The sequence below is a fragment of the Cebus imitator genome, unplaced genomic scaffold (genome assembly GCF_001604975.1).
Source record: "Cebus imitator isolate Cc_AM_T3 unplaced genomic scaffold, Cebus_imitator-1.0 Scaffold76, whole genome shotgun sequence".
Lineage (NCBI taxonomy): Eukaryota > Metazoa > Chordata > Mammalia > Primates > Cebidae > Cebus > Cebus imitator.
Genome location: NW_016107391.1, coordinates 10636592 through 10661375, shown reverse-complemented (window position 1 = coordinate 10661375; position 24784 = coordinate 10636592). Strand labels below are relative to the sequence as shown.

General features: G+C 40.1%; 1 protein-coding gene across 11 annotated transcripts in view; it reads right to left on the bottom strand.

Moving 5' to 3' along the window:
* Positions 1–24784, bottom strand: part of RAPGEF6 (Rap guanine nucleotide exchange factor 6) — a 234319-nt gene that overhangs the window by 166587 nt on the left and 42948 nt on the right. For 10 of the 11 annotated variants that reach the window (XM_037739935.1, XM_017532126.2, XM_017532129.2 and 7 more), the window contains exon 4: positions 3539–3622. The exons of the other annotated variant lie outside the window; for it this stretch is intronic. In XM_037739935.1, coding sequence (XP_037595863.1) covers positions 3539–3622 — 84 coding nt within the window. The remainder of the gene's footprint in view (positions 1–3538; positions 3623–24784) is intronic. 11 annotated transcript variants of the gene reach the window in all.

Below are 24784 nucleotides of genomic sequence, written 5' to 3'. Positions count from 1 at the left end.
TACAAAAATACAAAAATTAGCTGGATGTGGTGGTGCACACCTATAGTCCCAGCTACCTGGGAAGCTGAGGCAGAGGGATCACTTGAACCCGGGAGGCAGAGGTTGAGGTGAGCTGAGACTGCACCACTGAACTCCAGCCTGGGCAACAGAATGAGACTCCGTCTCAAAAAAAAAAAAAAAAACCTCAATAAAGATTAATGCAAAACAGCCGGTGAGATGGCTTAAGCCTGTAATTCTAGCACTTTGGGAGGCCAAGACAGGCAGATCACTTGAGGTCAGGAGTTTGAGGCCAGCCTGACCAATATGGTACCCTATCTCTAGAAAAAATACAAAAATGAAGCCTGACCAATATGGTACCCTGTCTCTAGAAAAAATACAAAAATGAGCTGCGTGTGGTGGTGCATACCTGTAATCCCAGCTACTTGGGAGACTGAGGCAGGAGAGCTGCCTGAATCCCAGGAGACGGAGGTTGCAGTGTGCTGGGATCACATCACTGCAATCAAGCCTGAGTAAAACAGTGAGACTCCGTCACACACACAAAAAAAGGTTAATGGAAAACTAGAGCAACCAAGAAAAAGGCAGGACAATTGAAGACCCACCAAAAGGAAAGTTTTATTCTAACCACAAAGAACACAGAACAGAAGTTTTAGCTGAGACAAGAAATACTGAATGGGTAGTGAAAGATGACAGAGGCATCTACTATAGCCTTGGGACCAATTAAAGAAACAAGGACTGTAGTAAGCTTCTAACATTTTTTCTTTGCTTACTATATATATAGTAGAAGATATTGAAGGTAAACTTTATAAGGTAGTCTTTAGTTCACAGAATATTCAGAGGCCCTATGAAAGAATACATATAAATATAGCTAGCAATGATTGTTGTGTTTGTGTGTCTCATTTGGGGGAAAGGGTAAAAACTTCATTTGTATAAAGGATAGTTATATCTTGCTGGTAGACACAGACTGTTGAATGGTGTTTGGAAGCATTCGTAAGGAAGCTGAGCAGCCAAGGGAGGAGACTGTGACAGTTTTTTATTGCCTCTCCAAACATACTGGCTCTTGGCTTCAAATCTACCCTTTATTGCCCTACTTTGTGATAAGGATGTGAATTCTGTAAATGTTCTCCTTTGCCAACTGAAAATATTACAGCTTTATCAGCAGAGGGTGCTAGAGGAACACTTCAGTAGGAAAGTCTTTACTCTGCAACTGGAGGGTTTCCTGTCTCTGTCCCCAGCTTCAGGGGCCCTCTGCCTCATGGTAGTTGGGGGAGGAGGCGGGGTCTCCTACGTGCCACTCCTAGTCAGCAGTTTCCTTCCTGGCATCCTTGACCAGATGACTGTGAACCAGCTCTGGCCCACAGCAACTCAGTGAACATTTCTGCTATTTATTGGGCTGCAACCAGCATATTCTTCAACAAAGTCTGAACTCTACAGTTATGGGGAAGGGGTCTCCCTTTCAAGTTTGTTCTGTCCTTGGAAACTCACTCTCCATTGTAGGGTATTCTGCTTTATCCTTCTTGGTAGCTTGATCCCTTGAAATAGTTTAATTTTAAAATTAAACTTTACCTGCTCAGGCCAGGCACAGTGGCTCATGCCTGTAATCCCAGCACTCTGGGAGGCCAAGGGGGGCAGATCACTTGAGGTCAGGAGCTTGAGACCAGCCTGGCCAACATGGTGAAACCCTGTCTCTACTAAAAATATAAAAATTAGCTGGGCGTAGTGGAACACACTTGTAATCCCAGCTATTCCGAAGGTTGAGGCAGGAGAATGGCTTGAACCTGGAAGGTGCAGGCTGTGGTGAGCCAAGACTGTGCCACTGCCCTCCAGGCTAGGCAACAGAGACTGTCTCAAATTAAATAAATAAATTAAATAAATAAATAAATAATTGAACTACCTGTTCCAATTAGTATGGTTTCTGTATTCTGACTGAAGCCACAAAAATTATTTACTGCTTAATATATGCTAAGCACTATTCTAGGTAGTTTGTTTGCAGTAACTCACTAATCCTAAAAATGAACCTCTAATAGCCAATTATAAATCTTTCACGCAAAAGATACAAATTCTCTATTCAGCATTATTCTTTAAAGATTAAACTTCCATAATCATGTTTGCTGAACAGTTCATGATTACATTAATGCATATCATGACTGTTCTAAAATCTCAAACATTCCTACTATTTATTTAAAAAGATAAACATTGTCTTGATTACAAACTACTAATGAATTACTGCAGCTGATTAAGGGCTATTACAAGTCCTCATAATACATTCTTGACTATTCAGAACAGGAGGAGTGCTAAAAAAAAAGAATACTAATAATCTTAAAACATAACTGTAGGCAGTTATCAATCCAGTTTATTGAGTTCTCAAGGGCTAACAATACAAATTCATTAATATGAGTTTCACAAATTCCTTTTCACGAAAAGGAACAACGGCCAAAAGGCACAACGACTATATATTTATAAATACAGTCAACTTCATGTGTTATTCAACTAGTCAACAGCACATTTCATTTAACCAAAGGCCAATGATATAAAGTTTCAGGAGTTAAGACATGAATTCTAAAATGACATCTAAATTGAGATATCCCATATCCTGACATTTATGTTAAATACTTACGCCACTAAATTAACTACAATTTGAAATCTTATTTTGAAAGCCTAGAAATTTCTTCTCAACATTATGGGAAAAGAGTCACTAAAAATTATATTTTTACGTCACCAAAGCATAAGTTGAGACCCTAAAATCTGAATAATTACTAAGAGAATTCCACAATTGACCTTCTTTTCACCACCCTTCTCTTCCTTTACCTAGTAGTTATGATGATAATTAACCATTATTTTTAACAGCCAGGTACTCAGTTCTAAAAGCTTTATAATAGAGTAAATCATTTATTTCTCAGAACTAGCCTATGCTATGAAAGTGGTTCTATTACTTGGCTCATTTTACAAATGAGCAAAGTAAGGCACAAAGAAATTAAGTAATCTGCCCCAAAAATGGTAAAGCAGGTATGAACTCATGAAGTATGGCTCCAGAGTGTGAGTCCATATAGACTTCTGTTGAGAGCACTGATAGTGGTTTCCTAAAACCTCATGACAATACTTAAGTAGGTACAATTATTATCCCCATTTTTCAGTCAAGAAAACTAAAATTTGTCCCAAGTCACATAACTAGTGATGAAATCAGAATTTTAACTTAGTTGATTTACTCCAAAAACCAGTTTCTTAACTATTATATCACCTCTCTGCATCCAATAATAGCAATGAATCCAAAATCCATTAAATATATCAAATTGTACATAAAACTTATTTTCAAAGGGGAAGAACATGTCATGATGTAAACTTGATTATACCCTCAGAAATACAAAAGATTAACTGATTCCTGCCAAGTATTTCCAATGGTGCCAACAAGCAAAGACATTTAAAAGATGTATCACCAACTGAAAGAAAATATACATCCTATACAAAATAGTTTGAGAAAAAACAAATGATTGTAATATTAACTTTGCCTGCTATATGCAATAAGCAGCAAATGTAAACGTACCTGCAAGGAGGTAAGACCATGGAGTCTTTCACAAGCACAGATCCAGAAAGCAGGATGTACCAACATCTGGCAATTGTCTCTGAACTGTTTAAATAAGTAAATAAGTGAGTTTAAAAATACACATGATCATATGTATATGAATTCAATATTAAATATATTCTGATAATAGTACAAATAATTAAAAATTAAGTAATGCTATCTGGAAATTGGGATATTTTGCCTGTTGCCTAAGGTTTCACATAGACCATGTTTACATGAAATAAAAGTATAATCACTACCTTAAGGTATAAATTTCATAATGTTTATTATCATCTTACTAATTATATTATTAACTTCATATCCTTCATTTTTGTGTATCAGATGTTTAAGATTAACTTAAATATTGTACTATATCTGCGTATTAGAAAATTTTCATTTTAATAATTTTATGTATATTGAAGACTATTATTTGGAAATCATACTTTTATTAATTTTTTCTTTTTTGAGACGAAGTCTCACTCTGTCACCTGGGCTGGAGTGCAGTGGTGCGATCTCCCCTCACTGCCATCTCCAGCAACCTCTGACCTCCTGGGTTCAAGTGATTCTCCTGCCTCAGCCTCCCAAGTAGCTGGGACTACAAGCGTGTGCCACCATATCCAGCTAATTTTTTTATTTTTTAGTAAAGACAAGGTTTCACCATATTAGACAGGCTGGTCTTGAACTCCTGACCTCGTGATCCACCCACCTGGGCCTCCCAAACTGCTTGAACCTGGGAGGTTGAGCCTCCATGCCCAACCTGTATTTTTATGTTTTACCTTCATTTTCAATTACAATTTAGATCAGAGTGACCTGTTTATTTCTTCTAATTTTTATTAGAACAAACATTTAAAAAAATCCACCCAAGCTTCCATTTTATATGTGTTTGGGGGATAAATACCAAATGACTTAAATATGTCAACATTTTAGTTAGGTTAAATCTCCAATGGAATTCCATTATCTTGTGAGATACTAGTTTATATAATCTCATTTCTTTCTGTTTCTCTTTCAGATATTTTTATCTACCACATGTAAACCTTCAATTAATTCAAATGTCTAGAAGATTCTAATATCTATATAACAAAAAAATAACAACCAAATCTTTCCTCTGAATTACAGAACTACATACCTACCTGGCTGTTCATTTGACATGTCACTTGTATATTTAAAAGACAACTCAAGTTCAACAGTTCAGAATCTACTTCACTACCATGTGCTTCACACTTAGATCTTAAAGCATTCTCCCTTCAATAAATAGTAGTGCCATTCTTCATTCAGAAACCATAACATCCAGAGTAAGGTTTCTGAATCAATACTATTGCTTATCACAAAACGGGAAAACTGTCAGCTTTCCAGCAGGTATATAAAAATTCTTTTTTTTTTTTTTTTTGTTCCAAGAACTATTACAAATTCTTTATATCACTTTTCCTCTTAACCAAGGGAAGGTGCAAATCTCCTACTTAAGGTTCTTTTGTTTAAAAATCCTACTTCCTTTTTTTGAACAGGATTTTTTTTTTTCTTTTTAAAGAGAACGGATTTTGCTATGTTGTCTAGGCTGGAGTGGCTATCAACAGGTAGAATCATAACAGCAATACAGCGTCAAACTCCAGGTCTCAAGTAATCTTCCAGCCTGAGTAGTGGGGACTACAGGCATGTAACAATGTGCTGGGATGAAATATGACTTCAAGGCATACCCATAATCCCAACACTTTGGGAGGCTGAGGCAGGCGGAGAGACTAATTCAAGACCCGCCTGAACAATACAGTAAGACCTTATCTCTACAAATAACTTAAAAATTGGCCAGGTATGGTGATGCATGCCTGTGGTTCCAGCTTCTTGGAAAGCTGAGGTGGGAGAGTTGCTTGAGCCCAGGTAGTCAAGGCTGAAATATGACTTTATTATTTTATTTTATTTTTACTTTTTACAGAGTCTCCTCCTGTTGCCCAGGCTGGAATGCGGAGTGGTTCAATCATAGCTCAATATAACCTCGAATTTCTGGGGTTAAGCAATCCTCCTGACTTCAGCATTCTCAGTAGCTAGGACTACAGGTGCATGCTACCACACTCGGCTAATTTTTTAATTATTTGTAGGCACTGGGGTCACACTGTTTTGAGCAGGCTGGTTTCAAACTTCTAGCGTCAAGTGATCCTCCTGGTTTGGCCTCCCAAAGTGCTGAGATTATAGGCATGAGCCACCAAACCAGCCTGAGATGTGGCTTTAAAAAAAATCAATAAGGAATAAAATCAATTAAGGATAAATTTGCCGAAAACGAATATAAAAGAAAATTATGATTAGATACCACCACAGGCCTACAATTTTTATCTCAATTGGCTGAAGTCTTCATGGAGTTGTCATTAAATTCTCTGTAAATGCAGGAAAGATCCTGAAGATCACTCCCACTACCAAAAGAGACATGCCAACTCAGGAATCAGAAACTATTCTGACCTTGCAAAAAATTCCACCCTAAGAACACTGGCAATTCATCTGATAAATAAACACAAAGCACATGAAACCCTTTAACATGGGGCTATGCTGTCTCTATCTCTTTGCCAGCAAATGAATGCAATAATATAGATCTACTCCAGAAAAGCGAGATATGCTTAATTTCAACAGATCTTATTTCTTTAAAGGCTTCGCACTGCTCCTAAGACAAAGACAAAAAATTTTTTTTTTCTATTTTTTCCTGAGAGTTTCGCTCTTGTTGCCCACGCTGGAGTGCAACGGTGCCATCTTGGCTCACTGCAACCTCTGCCTCCCAGGTTCAAGTGATTCTCCTGCCTCAGCTTCCCAAGTAGCTGGGATTACAGGCATGCGCCACCACACCCAACTAATTTTGTATTTTTAGTAGAGATGGGGTTTCTCCATGTTGGTCAGGCTGGTCTCAAACTCCCCTCCCAAAGTGCTGGGATTACAGGCGTGAGCCACCATGCTTGGCCGACAAAAAACTCTTAACAAGGCTTCCACATGCCTCTCCAGACCTCTCTTTTTCTTTTCCTTTGCTCCTGACACTGGAGAATACTAGCTTATTTTCATTCTATCCAATGACAAAAAGAAAGTATACACACTCCTTTCTCTGTCTCTACAAACCTCTAAACTTAAAACTCTCAATTAACTTACATACTCTATTTTAAATTTTTTTTATGATTAGCCAGATACAAATTCATATTATGCTTAATATTTTTAAAACAGCTTGAGGTATAATTTACATACCATAAATATACCCATCTTAAGTGTACCACTCAATGATTTTTATGAAACTGAAAGAACAGTGCAAGTATCACCACAACCCAACATTACAACATTTCCATCACCACAAAAAGTTCACTTATGCCTGTCTTATAGTCAACCCCTGCTTCCACCCAACCGTGACAACCAGTAATTCACTCTGTACAGAGTTGCCATTCCTAGACAGTTCACATAAATGAAATCATACAATATGCGGTCTTTTCTATCCTGTTTCTTCCACTTAGTGTAATGTTTTTGAAGCTCACCCATCATGTGTAGTTCACTCCTTTTACTGCAAAATTTTTTATTCTACTATATAAATATGCCACATTTTATTTATCCACTAACCAACTAATGTATTTTGACTGTTTCCTGTTCTAGGCTAGTATAAATGCTGCTGCTATGAACATCTGTGTACAGTCTTTGCATGGACGTATGTTGGGTAAATACCTAAAAATGAAATTGTTGGGTCATATGGTAAAACTGCTTAACTTTTTAAGAAACTGTCAAACTGCTTCCTAAAGTGGCCATACCAGTTAATACTTCCACCAGCAATGTATGAGGATTCCAGTGTTAACACAGCCTTTCCAACATTTATCTATCTTTTGGAATATGTCTACTTTCCATTAATTTATATTTATACAAGGATTCACTATATAAGTTATATACCTTATTATACAAAAACTATTAACATACAATTGGTAACATGCTTTATAATTAATTTATGATCTACTTTTTATTATAGCTATTGTAATGGGTATAAAGCCATATCTCAATTTTTGTGTATGTTGTAAATTAGGGGTCAAAATACACTTTTTGCATGTGAATATCCACTTGACCCAACACCATTTGCTGAGCTATGTTCTCCTCATTAAAATGCTTTCATACCTTAGTCAAAAATAAACATGAGGATTTACTTCTCAACTCTCGATTGTGTTCCATTACTCTATACCTACACTTTTCCTTAGTAACACTTAAATATAATTATTTTAATTTTCTCTCCCCTACTACATGATAAACTCAACAACAGCAAATACTGTCTGTCTTCTTATCATTCTTTACCTAGGGTGAAGAGAATACACAGCAAACAAGAATTTAATAATAACTACACAGATGAACAATGAATGAAACAGCTATTAAAATCCATATAAATCCAGTAAATACTCTAGAAATAATGATAAATACAATGTGCAGGTAATGAAACATGAAACTCATGATCATTCTTATACATTAGTTAAATCTACTTAATAAAAGAGGTCACTATCATAGCAGTAGACAAAAATATAAAAAGAATTAAAAATACACTTGAGATTTCTAGAACATTAAGAAATGTTTGGTGCATTAAAAAAAAAAACCCAAAACAAATCAATAGATTTGTTGAAAGATGTAAGTTGATATTAATATATTTTACAATAATCTTTCTAGCCATTAAATGCCTTTTATAGATTTAATTTGACCTATATACAAATAGAACACAACAAATATTCTAAGACACAAAAAAGAAAAAGGAAGGGATATATAAAAGAATATTTTGAGGACCAGATCCAAGATGGCCGTTTAGGAACAGCTCAGGATTGCAGCTCCCAGTGAAAGTGCAGAGGGTGAGTGGACGCCACATTTCCCGACGGATTTTCATTGCCCACAGACCAGGAGATTCCCAGGAGGAGGAGCCCCATGGGTCGCCAGCGGGACTGTTTTAGTCCCTGTGGCTGTTTTGGCCTGCAACGCTGCTTTGCAGTGCCCCAGCACAGCAGTTCTCCATATAAAATACGCTGGTCCGGGTGTCGATTTAGCTGGCGATCAGAGCCCCAGGAAGGCGCAGTCGCCCATTCATCAGACTAAAACGGGGTCTGAAACAGGGAGCCAGGCCAGGAAATTTCCGGGCAAAAACAAACAAAAAGCCTCACGAATCTCAGCGCCGCAGTGGCGCAGTGAGTCGCCACAGGGGAAATCACGTAGACCCCGGTGCCTTTTCAACAGGCGACTGGAACACCTGGGAGAGAGTCAATCATTCAACTAAAAAACAAAAGGCTCTGAGGCGGGGAGCCAGGTGATCAGGCTTGGCTGGTCTCACCCCCACAAAATAGCAGCAATCAGAAACTCTTTGGGTTGAGAGTTTCACAGCAAGCACAGCTGAACCAGGGACGGTCCATCTCTGTGGGGGAGGGGTGACCACCATTACCAAGGCAGCCTCCCAGGACAGAGGTAGTCAGCCAATGCTGAGGCAGCCCGCCGTTGCCAAGGCAACCCGCCATTGCTGAGGCTGCCTGCTGTTGCCAAGGTAACCCACCGTTGCCAAGGCAACGTGCCATTACAGCGAGATTCCGCCATTACAGAGGCGGGCCACCAATGCTGAGACAGTTCTAACCACACCCATATAAAGAGGACTGCAGGGAAGTTCACACGACAGCTGGGCGGAGCCCACAGCAGCTCAGCAAAGCCACTGCAGGCAGACAGTGACTAAGCTGTCTTCTTGCTGCACAGGGCAGCCCTGAAAAAAAGGCAGCAGCACAACGGAAACTCATAAAGCCCTAACTCCCTGGGACAGAGCACCTGGGGAAAAAAAAAAAAGGTGTTTATGAGTTTTGCTGCAGCAGACCTAAAGGTACCTGCCCAGCAGTCCTGAATGAAAAACGGAGCTTTTCTCTTACAGCACTTCTGCTCATGTAAAGGAGAGACTGTCTCCTCAAGCAGCTCCCAGACCCCCGTATATCCAAAGAGTCACCTCATAAAGGAGGGATCAGACTGACATTTAGCAGGTATCCATCTGGGACAAAAATAGCAGAAAAAGAAACTGGTAGCAACTCTTACTGTTCTGCAGCTGCTGCAGGTGATCCCCAGGCAAGCAGGGCCTGGAGTGGACCTCAGCAGCCCTACAGCAGAGGGGCCAGACTGTTAGAAGGAAAGCTAAGAAACAGAAATAACTTCATTATCAACAAATTCGATGTCCACTCAGAGACCCAATCTGAAAGTCAGTAACTACAAAGACGACAGGTGGAAAAATCCACAAAGATGGGAAGAAACCAGTGTAAAACAGATGAAAACACCTGAAACCAGAACACCGCTCCTCCTAAAAGGGATCACAACTCCTCACCAGCAAGGGAACAAGGCTGGATGGAGAATGAGTGTGATGAAATGACAGAATAAGACTTCAGAAGGTGGGTAATAAGGAACCTCCATGAGCTAAAAGAACATGTTCTAACCCAATGCAAAGAAACTAAGAACCTTGAAAAAAGATTTGACAAAACGCTAGTGAGAATGGACAAATTAGAGAGGAATATAAGTGAATTGATGGAGCTGAAAAACACAACACGAGAACTTTGCGAAGCATGCACAAGTTTCAACAGCCGAATTGACCAAGGGATATCAGAGGTTGAAGATCAAATCAATGAAATAAAACGAGAAGGCAAGATTAAAGAAAAAAGGGTAAAAAGGAATGAACGAAGTCTCCAAGAAATGTGTGACTATGTGAAAAGACCTAATCTACGTTTGATAGGTGTACCTGAATGTGCGAAGAGAATGACTACAAGTTGGAAAATATCCTTCAGGACATCATCCAAGGAAAACGTCCCCAACCTAGCAAGGCAGGCCAATATTCAAGTCCAGGAAATACAGAGAACACCACAAAGATATTCTGCAAGAAGAGCAAGCCCAAGGCACATAATTGTCAGATTCACCAGGATTGAAATGAAGGAGAAAATGCTAAGGGCAGCCAGAGAGAAAGGTCAGATTACCCACAAAGGGAAGCCCATCAGACTCACAGCAGATCTCTCAGCAGAAACCCTACAAGCCAGAAGAGAGTGGGGGCCAATATTCAACATCTTAAAGAAAAGAACTTGCAACCCAGAATTACATATCCAGCCAAACTAAGCTTCGTAAGTGAAGGAAAAACAAAATCCTTTGCAAACAAGCAAGTACTCAGAGATTTCATCACCAGGAGGCCTGCTTTACAGGAGCTCCTGAAAGAGGCTCTACACACAGAAAGGAACAACCAATACCAGCCACTCCAAAAATAAACCAAATGGTAAAGAGCATCAACACAATGAAGAATCTATATCAACTAATGGGCAAAACAGCTAGCTAGCAACAAAATGGCAGTATCAAATTCACAAATAACAATATTAACCCTAAGTGTATATGGACTAAATGCCTCAATCAAAAGACACAGACTGGCAAATTGGATAAAAAGCCAAAACCCATCAGTGTGCTATATCCAGGAAACCCATCTCACATGCAAGGATACACAAAGGCTCAAAGTAAAGGGATGGAGGAAGACTTACCAAGCAAATGGAGAGCAAAAAAAAGCAGGAGTTGCAATTCTCGTCTCTGATAAAATAGACTTAATGCAACAAACATCAAAAGGGACAAAGAAGGACACTACATAATGGTAAAAGGATCAATGCAACAAGAAGAGCTAACGATCCTAAATATACACGCTCCCAATACAGGAGCACCCAGATACATAAGGCAAGTTCTTAATGACTTACAAAGAGACTTAGACTCCCACACAATAATAGTGGGAGACTTTAACACCCCGTTGTCAATATTAGACAGATCAACCAGACAGAAAATTAACAAGGATATCCAGGACTTGAACTCAGACCTGGAACAAGCAAACCTAATAGACATTTACAGAACTCTCCACCTCAAATCCACAGAATATACATTCTTCTGAACACCACATGACATGTACTCTAAAATTCACCACATAATTGGAAGCAAATCACTCCTCAGCAAATGCAGAATAACAGAAATCGTAACAAACAGTCTCTCAGACCACACAGTGCAATCACGTTAGAACTCGGAATTCAGAAACTAACTCAGAACTGCACAGCCTCATGAAAACTGAACAACTTGCTCTTGAATGTTGACAGGATAAACAATGAAATGAAGGCAGAAATAAAGATGTTCTTCAAAACCAACGAGAACGAAGACACAACATATCAGAATCTCTGGGACACATTTAAAGCAGTCTCTAGAGGAAAATATATAGCAATGAGTGCCCACATGAGAAGAAAGGAGAGATCTAAAATTGAAACCCTATCATCAAAATTGAAAGAGCTAGAGGAGCAAGATCAAAAAAACTCAAAACCTAGCAGAAGACAGGAAATAACTAACATTAGAGCAGAACTGAAGGAGACAGAGGCACAAAAAACCCTTCAAAAAATCAATAAATCCAGGAGCTGGTTTTTCGAAGAGATCAACAAATTAGACAGACCACTAGCCAGATTAATAAAAAAGAAAAGAGAGAATAACCAAATTGATGCAATAAAAAATGATAAAGGGGATATCACCACAGATTCCACAGAAATTCAAACCATCATCAGAGATTATTACAAACAACTCTATGCACATAAACTAGTAAACCTGTAAGAAATGGATAAATTCCTCGACACTTGCCTCCTCCCAAGCGTAAACCAGGAAGAAGTCGAAACCCTGAATAGACCAATAAATAGGTCTGAAGTTGAGGCAGCAATTAAGAGCCTAATACCCAAAAAAAGCCCAGGTCCAGACAGGTTCACTGCCAAATTTTACCAGACGTAAAAAGAGGAGCTGGTACCATTCCTTCTGAAACTATTCCAAATAATGCAAAAAGAGGAAATCCTTCCCAAATAATTTTATAAGACCAACATCATCCTGATACCAAAACCTGGCAGAGACTCAACAAGAAAAGAAAACTTCAGGCCAATATCCATGATGAACATAAATGCAAAAATCTTCAATAAAATATTGGCAAGCCGATTGCAACAGCACATCAAAAAGCTTATCCAACATGATCAAGTAGGATTCAACTATTCAGGACATAGGCATAGGCAAGGACTTCATGACCAAAACACCAAAAGCATTGGCAACAAAAGCCAAAACAGACAAATGGGACCTAATCAAACTCCACAGCTTCTGCACGGCAAAAGAAACAGTCATTAGAGTGAATCAGCAACCAACAGAATGGGAAAATGTTTTTGCAGTTTATGCATGTGACAAAGGGCTGATATCCAGAATTTGCAAAGAGCTAAAACAGATTTACATGAAAAAAACAAACAAGCCCATTCAAAAGTGGGCAAAGGATATGAACAGACACTTTACAAAAGAAGACATACATGGCCGGGCGTGGTGGCTCATGCTTGTAATCCCAGCACTTTGGGAGGCCGAGGCGGGTGGATCACGAGGTCAAGAGATCAAGACCATCCTGGTCAACACAGTGAAACCCCGTCTTTACTAAAAATACAAAACATCAGCTGCGCATGGTGGTGCGTGCCTGTAATCCCAGCTACTCAGGAGGCTGAGGCAGGAGAATTGCCTGAACCCAGGAGGCGGAGGTTACGGTGAGCCGAGATCACACCATTGCACTCCAGCCTGGGTAACAAGAGTGAAACTCCGTCTCAAAAAAAAAACAAAAAACACACAAAAAAAGAAGACATACATGAGGCCAACAAACATATGAAAAAATGCTCATCATCACTGATCATTAGAGAAATGCAAATCAAAACAACATTGAGATACCATCTCATGCCACTTAGAATGGAGATCATTAAAAAATCTGGAGACAACAGATGCTGGAGAGGATATGGAGAAATAGGAACACTTTTACACTGTTGGTGGGAGTGTAAATTAGTTCAACCACTGTGGAAGACAGTGTGGCGATTCCTCAAGGACCTAGAAATAGAAATTCCATTTGACCCAGCAATTCCATTACTGGGTATATATCCAAAGGATTACAAATTGTTCTACTATAAGGACACGTGCACACGAATGTTCATTGCAGCACAGTTTACAATAGCAAAGACCTGGAACCAACCCAAATGCCATTGATGATAGACTGGACAGGGAAAATGTGGCACATATACACCATGGAATATTACGCAGCCATCAAAAACGATGAGTTCGTGTCCTTTGTAGGGACATGGATGAAGCTGGAAGCCATCATTCTCAGTAAAGTGACACAGGAGCAGAAAATCAAACACCGCATGTTCTCACTCATGGGCGGGTGTTGAACAATGAGAACACATGGACACAGGGAGGGGAGCACTACACACTGCGGCCTGTTGGGGGGAAATAGGGGAGGGATAGTGGGAGATGGGGAGTTGGGGGAAGATGGCATGGGGAGAAATGCCAGATACAGGTGATGGGGAGGAAGGCAGCAAATCACACTGTCACGTGTATGCCTATGCAACAATCTTGCATGCTCTTCACATGTACCCCAAAACCTAAAATGCAATTAAAAAAAAATAAAAGAGTATTTTGAAAAGAAAGTAGTAACATATTAAGTCTAGTCCTACAAAATATAAAACACCAATACTTAAAATGAATAAAGTATTTTATAAATACATTTTAGCAAAAAACCACAATCATTGTTCATACTACTCCTTGAAATAAATTTCAGTTTAATTAAGTTTAAAGCTAAGAAAGCAATTAAGAAACATGTTTCCTAGGAAAAAAGAAAACAAAGAATTATATCATACTTGTAGAAGAAAATAACATTTTATTCTGAAGTATATTAGCCCATACAAGTTAAAACTTGAATAAAACCAAAAGATAAACGTAAAATAATTCTAGAATATCATACAATAAAGAATAATACCTGTAATAGGTACCAGTACATACAGAAATGCATTACTATTTCAAGTAGTAAATGAACAAAAGATGAAAGCACACAATTTTTAACAGGTACACAGAACACAGAGTAAACAGAACACAGAGTAAACAGAAAATGCAAATGAAAACAACTCTAAAATACTAACCAAAATCACACATGTCATCCATTTTACACAGGGTGTGATAAAAATTTATTCACTGCTTACTAATACTGCAAATCAAAATCACCACAACCTCTTTTCCAAATCAACAGAGCAATACACAGCACAAGCTACAAGGATCCCGTAACCTGTGCTCCACCATGTTATCCCAAGGAATTATCATAGAGAAGTTATTCTCATTTTTCACAACAAAATTTCAGATGAATTTTTTCTTACTGCTTATCTGTACTTTCTAATTTTGCTATAATTACATGTGCAATAATAGAAATACAAATTATTTTTAAAATCTAATATCAAAAATCTATAGGTAACTTTGGGAGGCCAAAGTGGGTAATCACATGAGGTCAGCAGTTGGAGACCAGCCTGGCCAACATAGTGAAACCCCATCTCTACTAAATATACAACAATTAGCTGGGTGCGGCAGTAGGCTACCTATAATCCCAACTACTTGGGAGGCTGAGGCAGGAGAATTGCTCGAACCCAGGAGACAGAGGTTGAAGGGAGCCATGATCGTGCCACTGCACTCCAGCCTATGCAACAGAATGAGAGTCTGTCTCAAAAATAAAAATAAATAAAATAAAATATATATGTAAAAAAGACATCATGTAAGTAATTTAAATATCTAGTATTAAAGGCAACCTGAACATCTAGTAATAATACTACAATGATTTAACAAATCATGGTGAGGCAGGAGAATCAGGTCTGGAGACAGGAAACCTAAGGCCAACCCATAGCTGCCTTCTTGGAATTGGACTAAGGAAAACGTCACCTGTCCATGCCAAATGACAAAGGGCCAGAGGCTCCTCCCTCTACAAAACCCCAGCTCCCTTATGTCACAAATGGGAAATGCCTCTAATTGATAGTGAGCCAAGTATCCACTTCAGCTTTCATTCACACATGGTGTAACCAACCACAGGCCTCTAAAGAGTACTTAGTGGTGTTAACAAATTCTTTTAGTTTAATAGAACCCTAAAGAACATTGCAATTGGGGCTCTTGAGCCACCTGCTTGAGCCTGCTCCCACTCTGTGGAGTGTACTTTCACTTCAATGAACTTGTGCTTTTGTTGCTTTATGCATTTTGTTCAATTCTTTGTTCAGCACACAAAGAACCTGGACAACTCACAGTCAAGACTTTCCTTCCCGTAACTATGGTATAATCAATATGATGGGCTACCATACAAGCATTAAAAAATACAAATATATAAGGAGATACACATAAAATAGAAATGCATATAAAGGAGCAAAGCAGAACATATGCAACTCACGGAAAATATGCATGTATATGGAAGGCATGATATAAAAAAAAAAAACCCAGATAAGATTAAGGGTGAATTATTACTTTCTGTCCAGATGGAAAGAGCTGCTAAAAGTCTGCACAGCAGCAGTTCTCAAGAATGGGTGGAGAGGGCTGGGCGCAGTGGCTCATGCCTATAATCCTAGCACTTTGGGAGGTCAAGGTGGGCAGATCACCTGAGGTCAGGAGTTTGAGACCAACCTGGCCAAAATGGAAAAACCCCAACCCTGCTAAAAATACAAAATTAGCTGGGGGTAGTGGTGCACGCCTGTAATCCCAACTACTCGAGGTGCTGAGGCAGGAGAGTCTCTTGAACCCAGGAGGCAGAGGGTGTGGTCAGCTGAGATCGTCATTGCACTCCGGAGAGCTTAGGCAACAAGAGGGAAACTCCTGTCTCAATAACAGCAGCAGCAGCAGCAATGGGTGGAGAGAAGGTGAATACAGAAATGTGGTCGATCCTCCGAGAGACATTGGACAACTGATGCTATTTTGATCTAATACACTTTTGAAATATTTCACTTTAAATTGGAATTTTTTTTAAAGAAAGGGTCACACTCTACTTCCCAGGCCGTAGTTCAGTGACGCAATCATAGCTCACTGCAGTCTCAAACTTCTGGGCTCAAGCAATCTTCCTGCCTCAGCCTCCTGAGTAGCTGGGACTACAGGAGCTCGTCACCACACCTGACTTACACTGGAAAACATTTTCTCATGAACATATGGCACTTTCCAAGATAAACCAATGAAGACCACAGATATCAGAGATAGAGAGAGCCTACCTTCAGGAACAAAATATTTATAGAAAAAGGCCTCTTCATAATATTTGCATTTACATCTGTATATGTTTTAAAATGTCACATAATTTTGCAGTCTGAATGAATCTTTAATAACCTGATTTAAATAATTCTAACTTAAAGCCACTTAAAGCTGTATTAAAAGAACTTATGCCTTATGATTAAATGTTTAATTCAGAAAAACACTAAGCCTAACTTTTGTCTGATGTTTTATAATTTTTCTATGAATTTAATTACTTTTACCAAATGCTCTAATTTTCAAATTTCCCTTTATTGAGTACTCAGCTGATAGAAGTTAACATTAAAATATTATATTAGACAGTAAAATCCTGAATATTATATCTGTTCAAGTATATTCTCATTAAGCCTTCCAAGCCTACAATAGCCAGGCATAGTAATGAACACATTAAGAGAACATTATAGATTTTAAGAAAAATGTTAAAATTTCCTTCATTAAGAATTTATAATTAGCTAGGCATGGTGGTATGTGCCTGTGTCCCAGCTACTTGGGAGTCTGAGGTGGGAGGCCGAGGCTCCTGTAAGCTGTGACAGTGCCACTGTACTCCAGCGTGGGAAAGAAAGTGAGACCCTATCTCAAAAAATATATAACTAATGAAGGGAAACTCAGAGCCACAGTAATTTCTAGAAAATATATTATCACCCCTAAGAGAATGAAACACCAGCTACTCAAAGAAAAACATTCTCAAGAAGTCTTTTATCTCTGATCTATATCACTCACCATAAAAATCCAGGTCTCCCATGTCATTCTTCATCCCCAAGTCTCTAATTTGTGTATGGCTCTAAATTTCCCAGTTTCTGAGGAATTTTTCTTCCATCCCTTCCCCTAGTGCTAAAACTCTTGCTCTGAATCTCTAGTACTCATAGTCAGACATCTGAAAAATAACTTATATTCTCAATGTGTTCTCCCATTACTTCCTGAAGACACTGCTTCCACTACGGCCCTTTTAAAGTGGTAAATGTTTTCTCTCGCACACTCCTCCTTCTACTAGGCCTAGAGATAAGTCAGTGTCCTTTCCATGTAATTTATAATCAATTCCAAACCATTCTTTTCCTCTCCTCCCTAAAAACTTCCAGCTTTGAATCTCAGATCATCAGATCCTACTGTCCTTTTCTGATGCAATAATCAATTACAGAAACCAATGAAGGTTAATCCCCTCATTTCCGGAATATTTTAATTATTGGCTTAACATTACTTCTGTCAGGTTTTGTAATGACATTAATACTTATGTAAATGATTCTTCTGATATAATGGCTTCTCAAATTCTTAATCTCTTCTTTAAAGGTCTTATCCTCTACTTTATTTTACTCACTCACTTCCATGGTTTGTCACCAGAAACCGTGCCTCAGAAATAACTATAAGACATTCATAATCTCAATTTCAAGCATCCCATTCTTTTGTCACCCCTCTCTTTCTAGTTCACTCTATCAACCAGACTTCCAGAATCTATCATCTCACAATGATTCTATCATCTCTTTTCCATCCCTCCCTTCTGTACCCACCATAAATTCTGTTTTAAATTACAATAATCACTCCTTTTACAAATACTCCCTGAATTCTCCTTATGCTCATTTTATTGTATTTAGTGGATGAATAAGTCCAACTTTTTGCTTATTTCATTTCTACCCCCATAGCTGAATATGACTGATGAATAAAACGTAACTATCACAAACTTCAGTTGGAATCCCAAAGCTGCCTAGGAACCATAATATGTTACTTGTAGACCATTCGCTGTCTCCTTTCTTCGAGTGCAAAATATAGTCTTCCTCATCTAAACTCTGAATTCATGATCTTGTTTTTTGTTTTACTGAGGAAACAAAAACAGTAAGAAAACTTCCACTAAAAGCTACCACATCAATCCACTTGTTATTCTCAACTACATCAAGAAATCTGCCTATACTCTGTCTGCCAAAACAAAAAATTTCTAAATATTTCCTTAGAGAAAGAGACATAGTAGCCCTTCAACAACTTTTCATACAGTGTCTGGCATGAAGTCAAAAATTACCAATGCTGGACACGGATGTCAACAAGATAGCCACTGGAGTTTACCTGGTGTTTATCCCTCCAACAAAAAAGGGGCAAAACAATGAATAAATGGCTATATTTTGACAATAGTCAGTACGGAAGTACACTGAATAGCACCAGGGGAGTGACAAAATCCTTGAGGAGCCCAGAAGCCCAGGATAGTTAGAGACCAAGGCCTTTGCCTCTGTCACATTGTCTCCATACCTAGGATCAGCTCAAAGTCAGGAGGACTTTGGTATATAAGAAAAAGGTAAGGTAAAGACCCCAAGCAGTCCCCATAGCCACCAGATGCCAGAAATCCTTGCTACAGGGAGACACCAATCTTCACAGACCCCAAATCCAGTTTGGAGAGATACAAGAGTTCACAAAGCTGCACTGCCCCAGAGTACAAGCCCACATTATGCATGCTCTACCTCCACCATCTGAGTGGCTATGACCCAATGCCATCTTGAAACCAGATACACTGCCAGAGCTCATCCTGCCCTGCAGGCCAGCAGCTACTACCTCTCTCCATTCTTGAGACCCTACTGTCGTTCCACCACAGTCACATGGGTACCTGCAGCATCAACACACCAGCTACACAGAATCTAGGCCCGAAGAAAAAACCAAGACCCGGATTCTAAACCTATGTAGCATTATGCTTCCCAAGAACAGGCAGACCTGCACAGCATGGAAACTGATGAAGAGCTGGCTGGCCCAACTCCTTGACTGGCCCACCATGTCCTAATATGCAAGCCTAAAAACTAGCCCAGTGACCCCACCCCTAGCAAAACCACAACAGCATTGTCAAACTCCCCAGTCTAGGGCACTGAGGCAACTGCAGACACTGCTAACAAGGATTATAGCTGAAGAAATTGCATAGAGACCATACTACTGAGTCCACCCAGAGCCAAAGTCAATATACTATAATCAAACAACACCCTAGAACTCATCTATAGAAAAAAAATATCTCCCTATGAAAGCCACACCATAAAACAGAAAAAGCATTAAACTAGATGCACAGATAACAACATAAGGAACACAAAACACATGAAAACCAAAAATGAAAAATGACATCACCAAATGAACAAAATACGTTAGGTCTGTAACAGACACGAAAGAAAAAATACTTTAAAAATGCCTTATAAAGAAATTTAAAATAATGAGCTTAAGGAAACTAAGCAAGACACAGAGAAATACAGAAAATTAATTCAATAAAATCAATAAACAATTCATGATCTGAATGATAATTCAACAGAGATAAGGATAAGAAACAACCAAACAGAGACCTTGGAGCTCAAGAATTCAATGAATGAAATAAAACTGCAACTGAGAGCTCAACAGACCACCTCAAGCAGAAAAATGAGTTTCTGAACTTGAAAATGGGTCTTCCAAAATAAGCCAGTTAGAGGGTTAAAAAAAAAAAAAAAGAACAAAGAATGAAGGAAGCCAGTTAAGACTTACGGGACACCATTAAGTGAACAAATTTTTGCATTATAGGGGTAACCAGAGGGAGAAGAAATTGAGAATGACACAGAAAGCCAATTTAATGAAATAACAGAAGATAACTCAAGTCTAGGGAGAGATAAAGACATCCAGATAAAGGAAGCTCAAAAATTCTCAATTAGACCACTCAAAAAATACTGAGACACATTATAGTCAAACTGTCAAAAGTCAAAGACAAAGAGAGGATTCTAAAGGCCACAAGAGAAATGTATCAGGTAACATATAAGAGAACTTCCAATTATATTATCAACACATTTCTCAGCAAAGCTATCCTTCAGAAGTAAAAGAGATATAAAGACCTGGTAAGACAAAAAAACTGAGGGAATTCATCACCAATAAATGCCTGTAGTAGTGCCATACCTGGAGACAAAACAATAATTACTATCATGAGAACATGTGCAAGTATAAAGCTCACCAGTAGAGATAAGTTTATAATCATTCTCAGAATACTGTAATGGTACTATGTGAATTTTTCAATCCTCCAGTATGAAGACTGAAAACCAAAGTGGTTAAAAACAGCAGGAGCTACAATTAATGGCTAAGAACATCCAACAGATAAATGTATAAATTAATACAATAATATAAATTGTTGGGGAAAGATAAAAAACATTCTGAAGTAATTTTGTGAGACTGATATGAGTCGGCTCTGTGTCCCCACCCAAATCTCATGTCACACTGTAATCCTCATGTGTCAGGGGAGGGACTTGGTGAGAGGTGATTAGATCAGGAAGCAGACTTCTGTCATGCTGTTCTCACGATAGTGAGTTATCAAAGTATGTGGCATTTCCCCCCTCACACTCTCCCTTGCTCCACCATGGTAAGACATGTTTGCTTCTCCTTTGCCTTTCACCATGATTGTAAGTTTCCTGAGACCTCTTCGTCATGCTTCCTGTTAAGCCTGTGGAACTGTGAGTCAATTAAACCTCTTTTATTCATAAATTACCCAGTCTCAGGAAGTTCCTAATAGTAGTGTGAGAATGGACTAATACAGAAAACTGGAACCAGGAGTGGGGCACTGCTTCAAAGATATCTGAAAATGTGGAAGTGACTTTGGAACCGGATAAAGGGCAAAGGCTGGAACAGTTTAGAGGACTCAGAGAAAGACAGAAAGATGTGGAAGTTTGGAACTTCCTAGAGACTTGTTGAGTGCTTTCGACCAAAATGTTGATAGTGATATAAACAACAAAGTCCAAGCTGAGGTGATCCCAGATGGATATGAAGAACTTACTGGGAATTGGAGTACAGGTCACTCTTGCTACCCTTTAGCAATGAGACTGGTGGCATTTTGCCCTTGCCCTAGATATCTGTGGAACTTTGAACTTGAGAGACATGATTTAGGGTATCTGGCAGAAGAAATTTCTAAGGAGCAAAACATTTAAGAGGTGACCTAGCTGTTTCTAAAAGTGTACGTTCATAAGTATGAACAAAGAGATTATCCGAAACTGGAACTTATATTTAAAAGAGAAGCAGAGCATAAAAGTTTGGAAAATTTGCAGCCTGATCATGTGGTAGAAAAGAAAAATCCATTCTCTGGGGAGAAATTCAAATCTGCTGCAGAAATGTGCATAAGAGGAGCCAAATGTTAATAGCCAAGACAATGGGGGAAATATTTCCAAGGCAATTCAGAGTCTTTCAAGGCAGCCCATTCTATCACAGGCCCAGAGGCCAAGGAGGGAAAAATGGTTTTGTGGGCTACGCCCAGGGCCCCATTACTCTGTGCAGTTTTAGGACATGGAGCCCTGTAACCCAGCTGCTCCCACTCCATCCCAGAGGCAGATTTCCCCTATGCTGTTCTTGTGATAGTGAGCCCTCACAACATTTGTCCATTTAAAAGTGTGTGGCACAAAAGGGCCAAGGTACAGCTCAGGCCATTGAATCAGAGGCTACAAGCCCCAAACCTTGGTGGCTTCCACATGCTGTTGGGCATGCTGGTAATCAGAAGGCAAAAGTTGAGGTTTAGAAATCTCTGCCTAGATTACAGAGGACGTATGGAAATGCCTGGATGTCCAGACAGAAGTCTACTACAGGGGCACAGCCCTCACAGAGAACCTCTACTAGGGCAGTATGGAGGGACAATGTGGGGTTAGAGCACCCAGAGTCCGACTGGGGCACTGCCCAGTGGAGCTGCCCATTGTCCTTCAGACTCCAGAATGGTGGGTCCACAGGCAGTCAATGCCAGCCCATGAAAGCAGCCACAGGGGCTGTACCCTGCAGAGCTACAGGGGCAGAGCTGCCCAAGGCCTTTGAAGCCCACTATTTGCATCAGTGTGCCCTGGATATAAGACACGGAGTGAAAAGAGATTACTTTGAGGCTTTAAGCTTTAATGACTACCCTGCTGGGTTTCAGGCTTGCACGAGACCTATAGTTGCTTTATTTTGACCAACTTCTACCATTTGAGACACAAGAATTTAACCAATGCCTGTACCTCAATTGTATCTTGGAAGTTAACTAACTTGTTTTTGATTTGACAGACTCATAGGTGGAAGGGACTTGCCACGTCTCAGAAGACACTTTTGACTTGGACTTTTGAGTTAATGCTGGATTGAGTTAAGATTGGGGGACTGGGGAATCAGGGGAAGATGGCCGACTAGGGACAGGTCAGGATTGCAGCTCCCAGTGAAAGTGCAGGGGGTGAGTGGATGCTGCACTTCCAGACAGATTTTTATTGCCCACAGTCCAGGAGATTCCCAGGCGGAGGAGCCCCACGGGTTGCTGGCGCGGCTGTTTCGGCCAGCACAGCTGTTTCCGCCCGCGCGGCTGTTTCGGCCCACGCGGCTGCTTTGCCCGCGCCCTGGTGCAGCGGTTCTCCGTACAAAAGACACTGGTCTGGGTGCCCTCTTAATGGGCGATTGGAGCCCTGAGATGGCAGAGTCGCCCATTCATCTGAAATACTGAGCCAGGCCAGGAGATTCCTAGGCAAAAAAAAAAAAAAAACGCCAGGAATCTCAGCGCCGCCGTTTCAACCAGCTCAGTGAGTCGCGGCACAGGAGATCCCAGCGCCTTTTCAACAGGAGACTGGAATACTGGGAGACAGTCGACTGTTCAACAAAAAAAGACTCTGAGTCAGGGAGCCAGGTGATCAGGCTCGGCTGGTCCCACCAACCGCCCCCCCACAGAAAAAAAAACCCAGTAATAGAAAACGCTCTGGGTTGAGAGTTTCACAGCAAGCACAGCTGAACCAGGGACGGCCCAGCTCTGTGGGGGAGGGGCGTCCACAATTACTGAGATACTCCACCACTAGGGAGGTAGTCTGACCATTACTGAGGAAGCCTGCTGTTGCCGAGGCAACCTGCCGCTACAGAGAGAGTCCACCATAACAGAGGCGGGCCATCATCGCCAAGGCAGTTCTAACTACACCCATATAAACAGGACTGCAGGGAAGATTACACGGCACCTGGGCGGAGCCAATAGCAGCTCAGCAAAGCCTCTGCAGGCTAACAGTGACTAGGCTGTTTCCTCGCTGGGCAGGGCAGCCGTGAAAGGAAAAAAAAAAAGGCAGCAGCACAGTGGAAACTCATAAATAAAGCCCTAACTCCCTGGGACAGAGCACCTGGAGGAAAAAAAAAAAAGGGAGTTTATGAGTTCTGCTGCAGCAGACCTGAACGTACCTGCCCAGCAACTCTGAATGAACAACGGAGCTCACAGCTCAGGACTTGAGCTCCAATAAAGGACAGACTGTCTCCTCATGCAGCCCCCTGACCCCCGTATATCCAAAGAGTCACCTCATAAAGGAGAACAGACTGACATATGGCGGGCATCCTACTGGGACAAAGATAGCAGAAGAGGAAACCGGTAGCAACACTTACTGTTCTGCAGCTGCTGCAGGGGATCCCACAGCAAGCAGGGCCTGGAGTGGACCTCAGCAGTCCTACAGCAGAGGGGCCAGACTGTTAGAAGGAAAGCTAAGGAAAAGAAGTAACTTCAGCATCCACAAACTGAAAGTTCACTCAGAGACCCAATCTGAAAGTCAGTGACTACAATGACAACAGGTGGATAAACCCACAAAGATGGGATGAAATCAGCACAAAAAGGATGAAAACACCCAAAACCAGAACACCTCTCCTCCTACAAGGGATCACAACTCCTCACCAGCAAGGGAACAAGGCTCGATGGAGAAGGGGTGTGAGGAAATGACAGAATCAGGCTTCAGAAGGTGGGTAATAAGAAACTACAGTGAGCTAAAAGAACATGTTCTAACCCAATGCAAAGAAACTAAGAACGTTGAAAAAAGATTTGACGAAATGCTAACGAGAATGGACAAATTAAAGAGGAATATAGGTGAATTGATGGAGCTGAAAAACACAACACGAGAACTTCGCAAAGCATGCACAAGTTTCAACAGCCGAATTGACCAAGCATTAGAAAGGATATCAGAGGTCGAAGATCAACTCAATGAAATAAAACGAGAAGGCAAGTATAGAAAAAAAAGGGTAAAAAGGAATGAACAAAGTCTCCAAGAAAGCGGGACTATGTGAAAAGACCTAATCTACGTCTGATAGGTGTATCTGAATGTGACGAAGAGAATGACTACAAGCTGGAAAATACTCTTCAGGATTTTATCCAGGAAAACTTCCCCAATCTAGCAAGGCAGGCCAATATTCAAGTCCAGGAAATACAGAGAACACCACAAAGATATT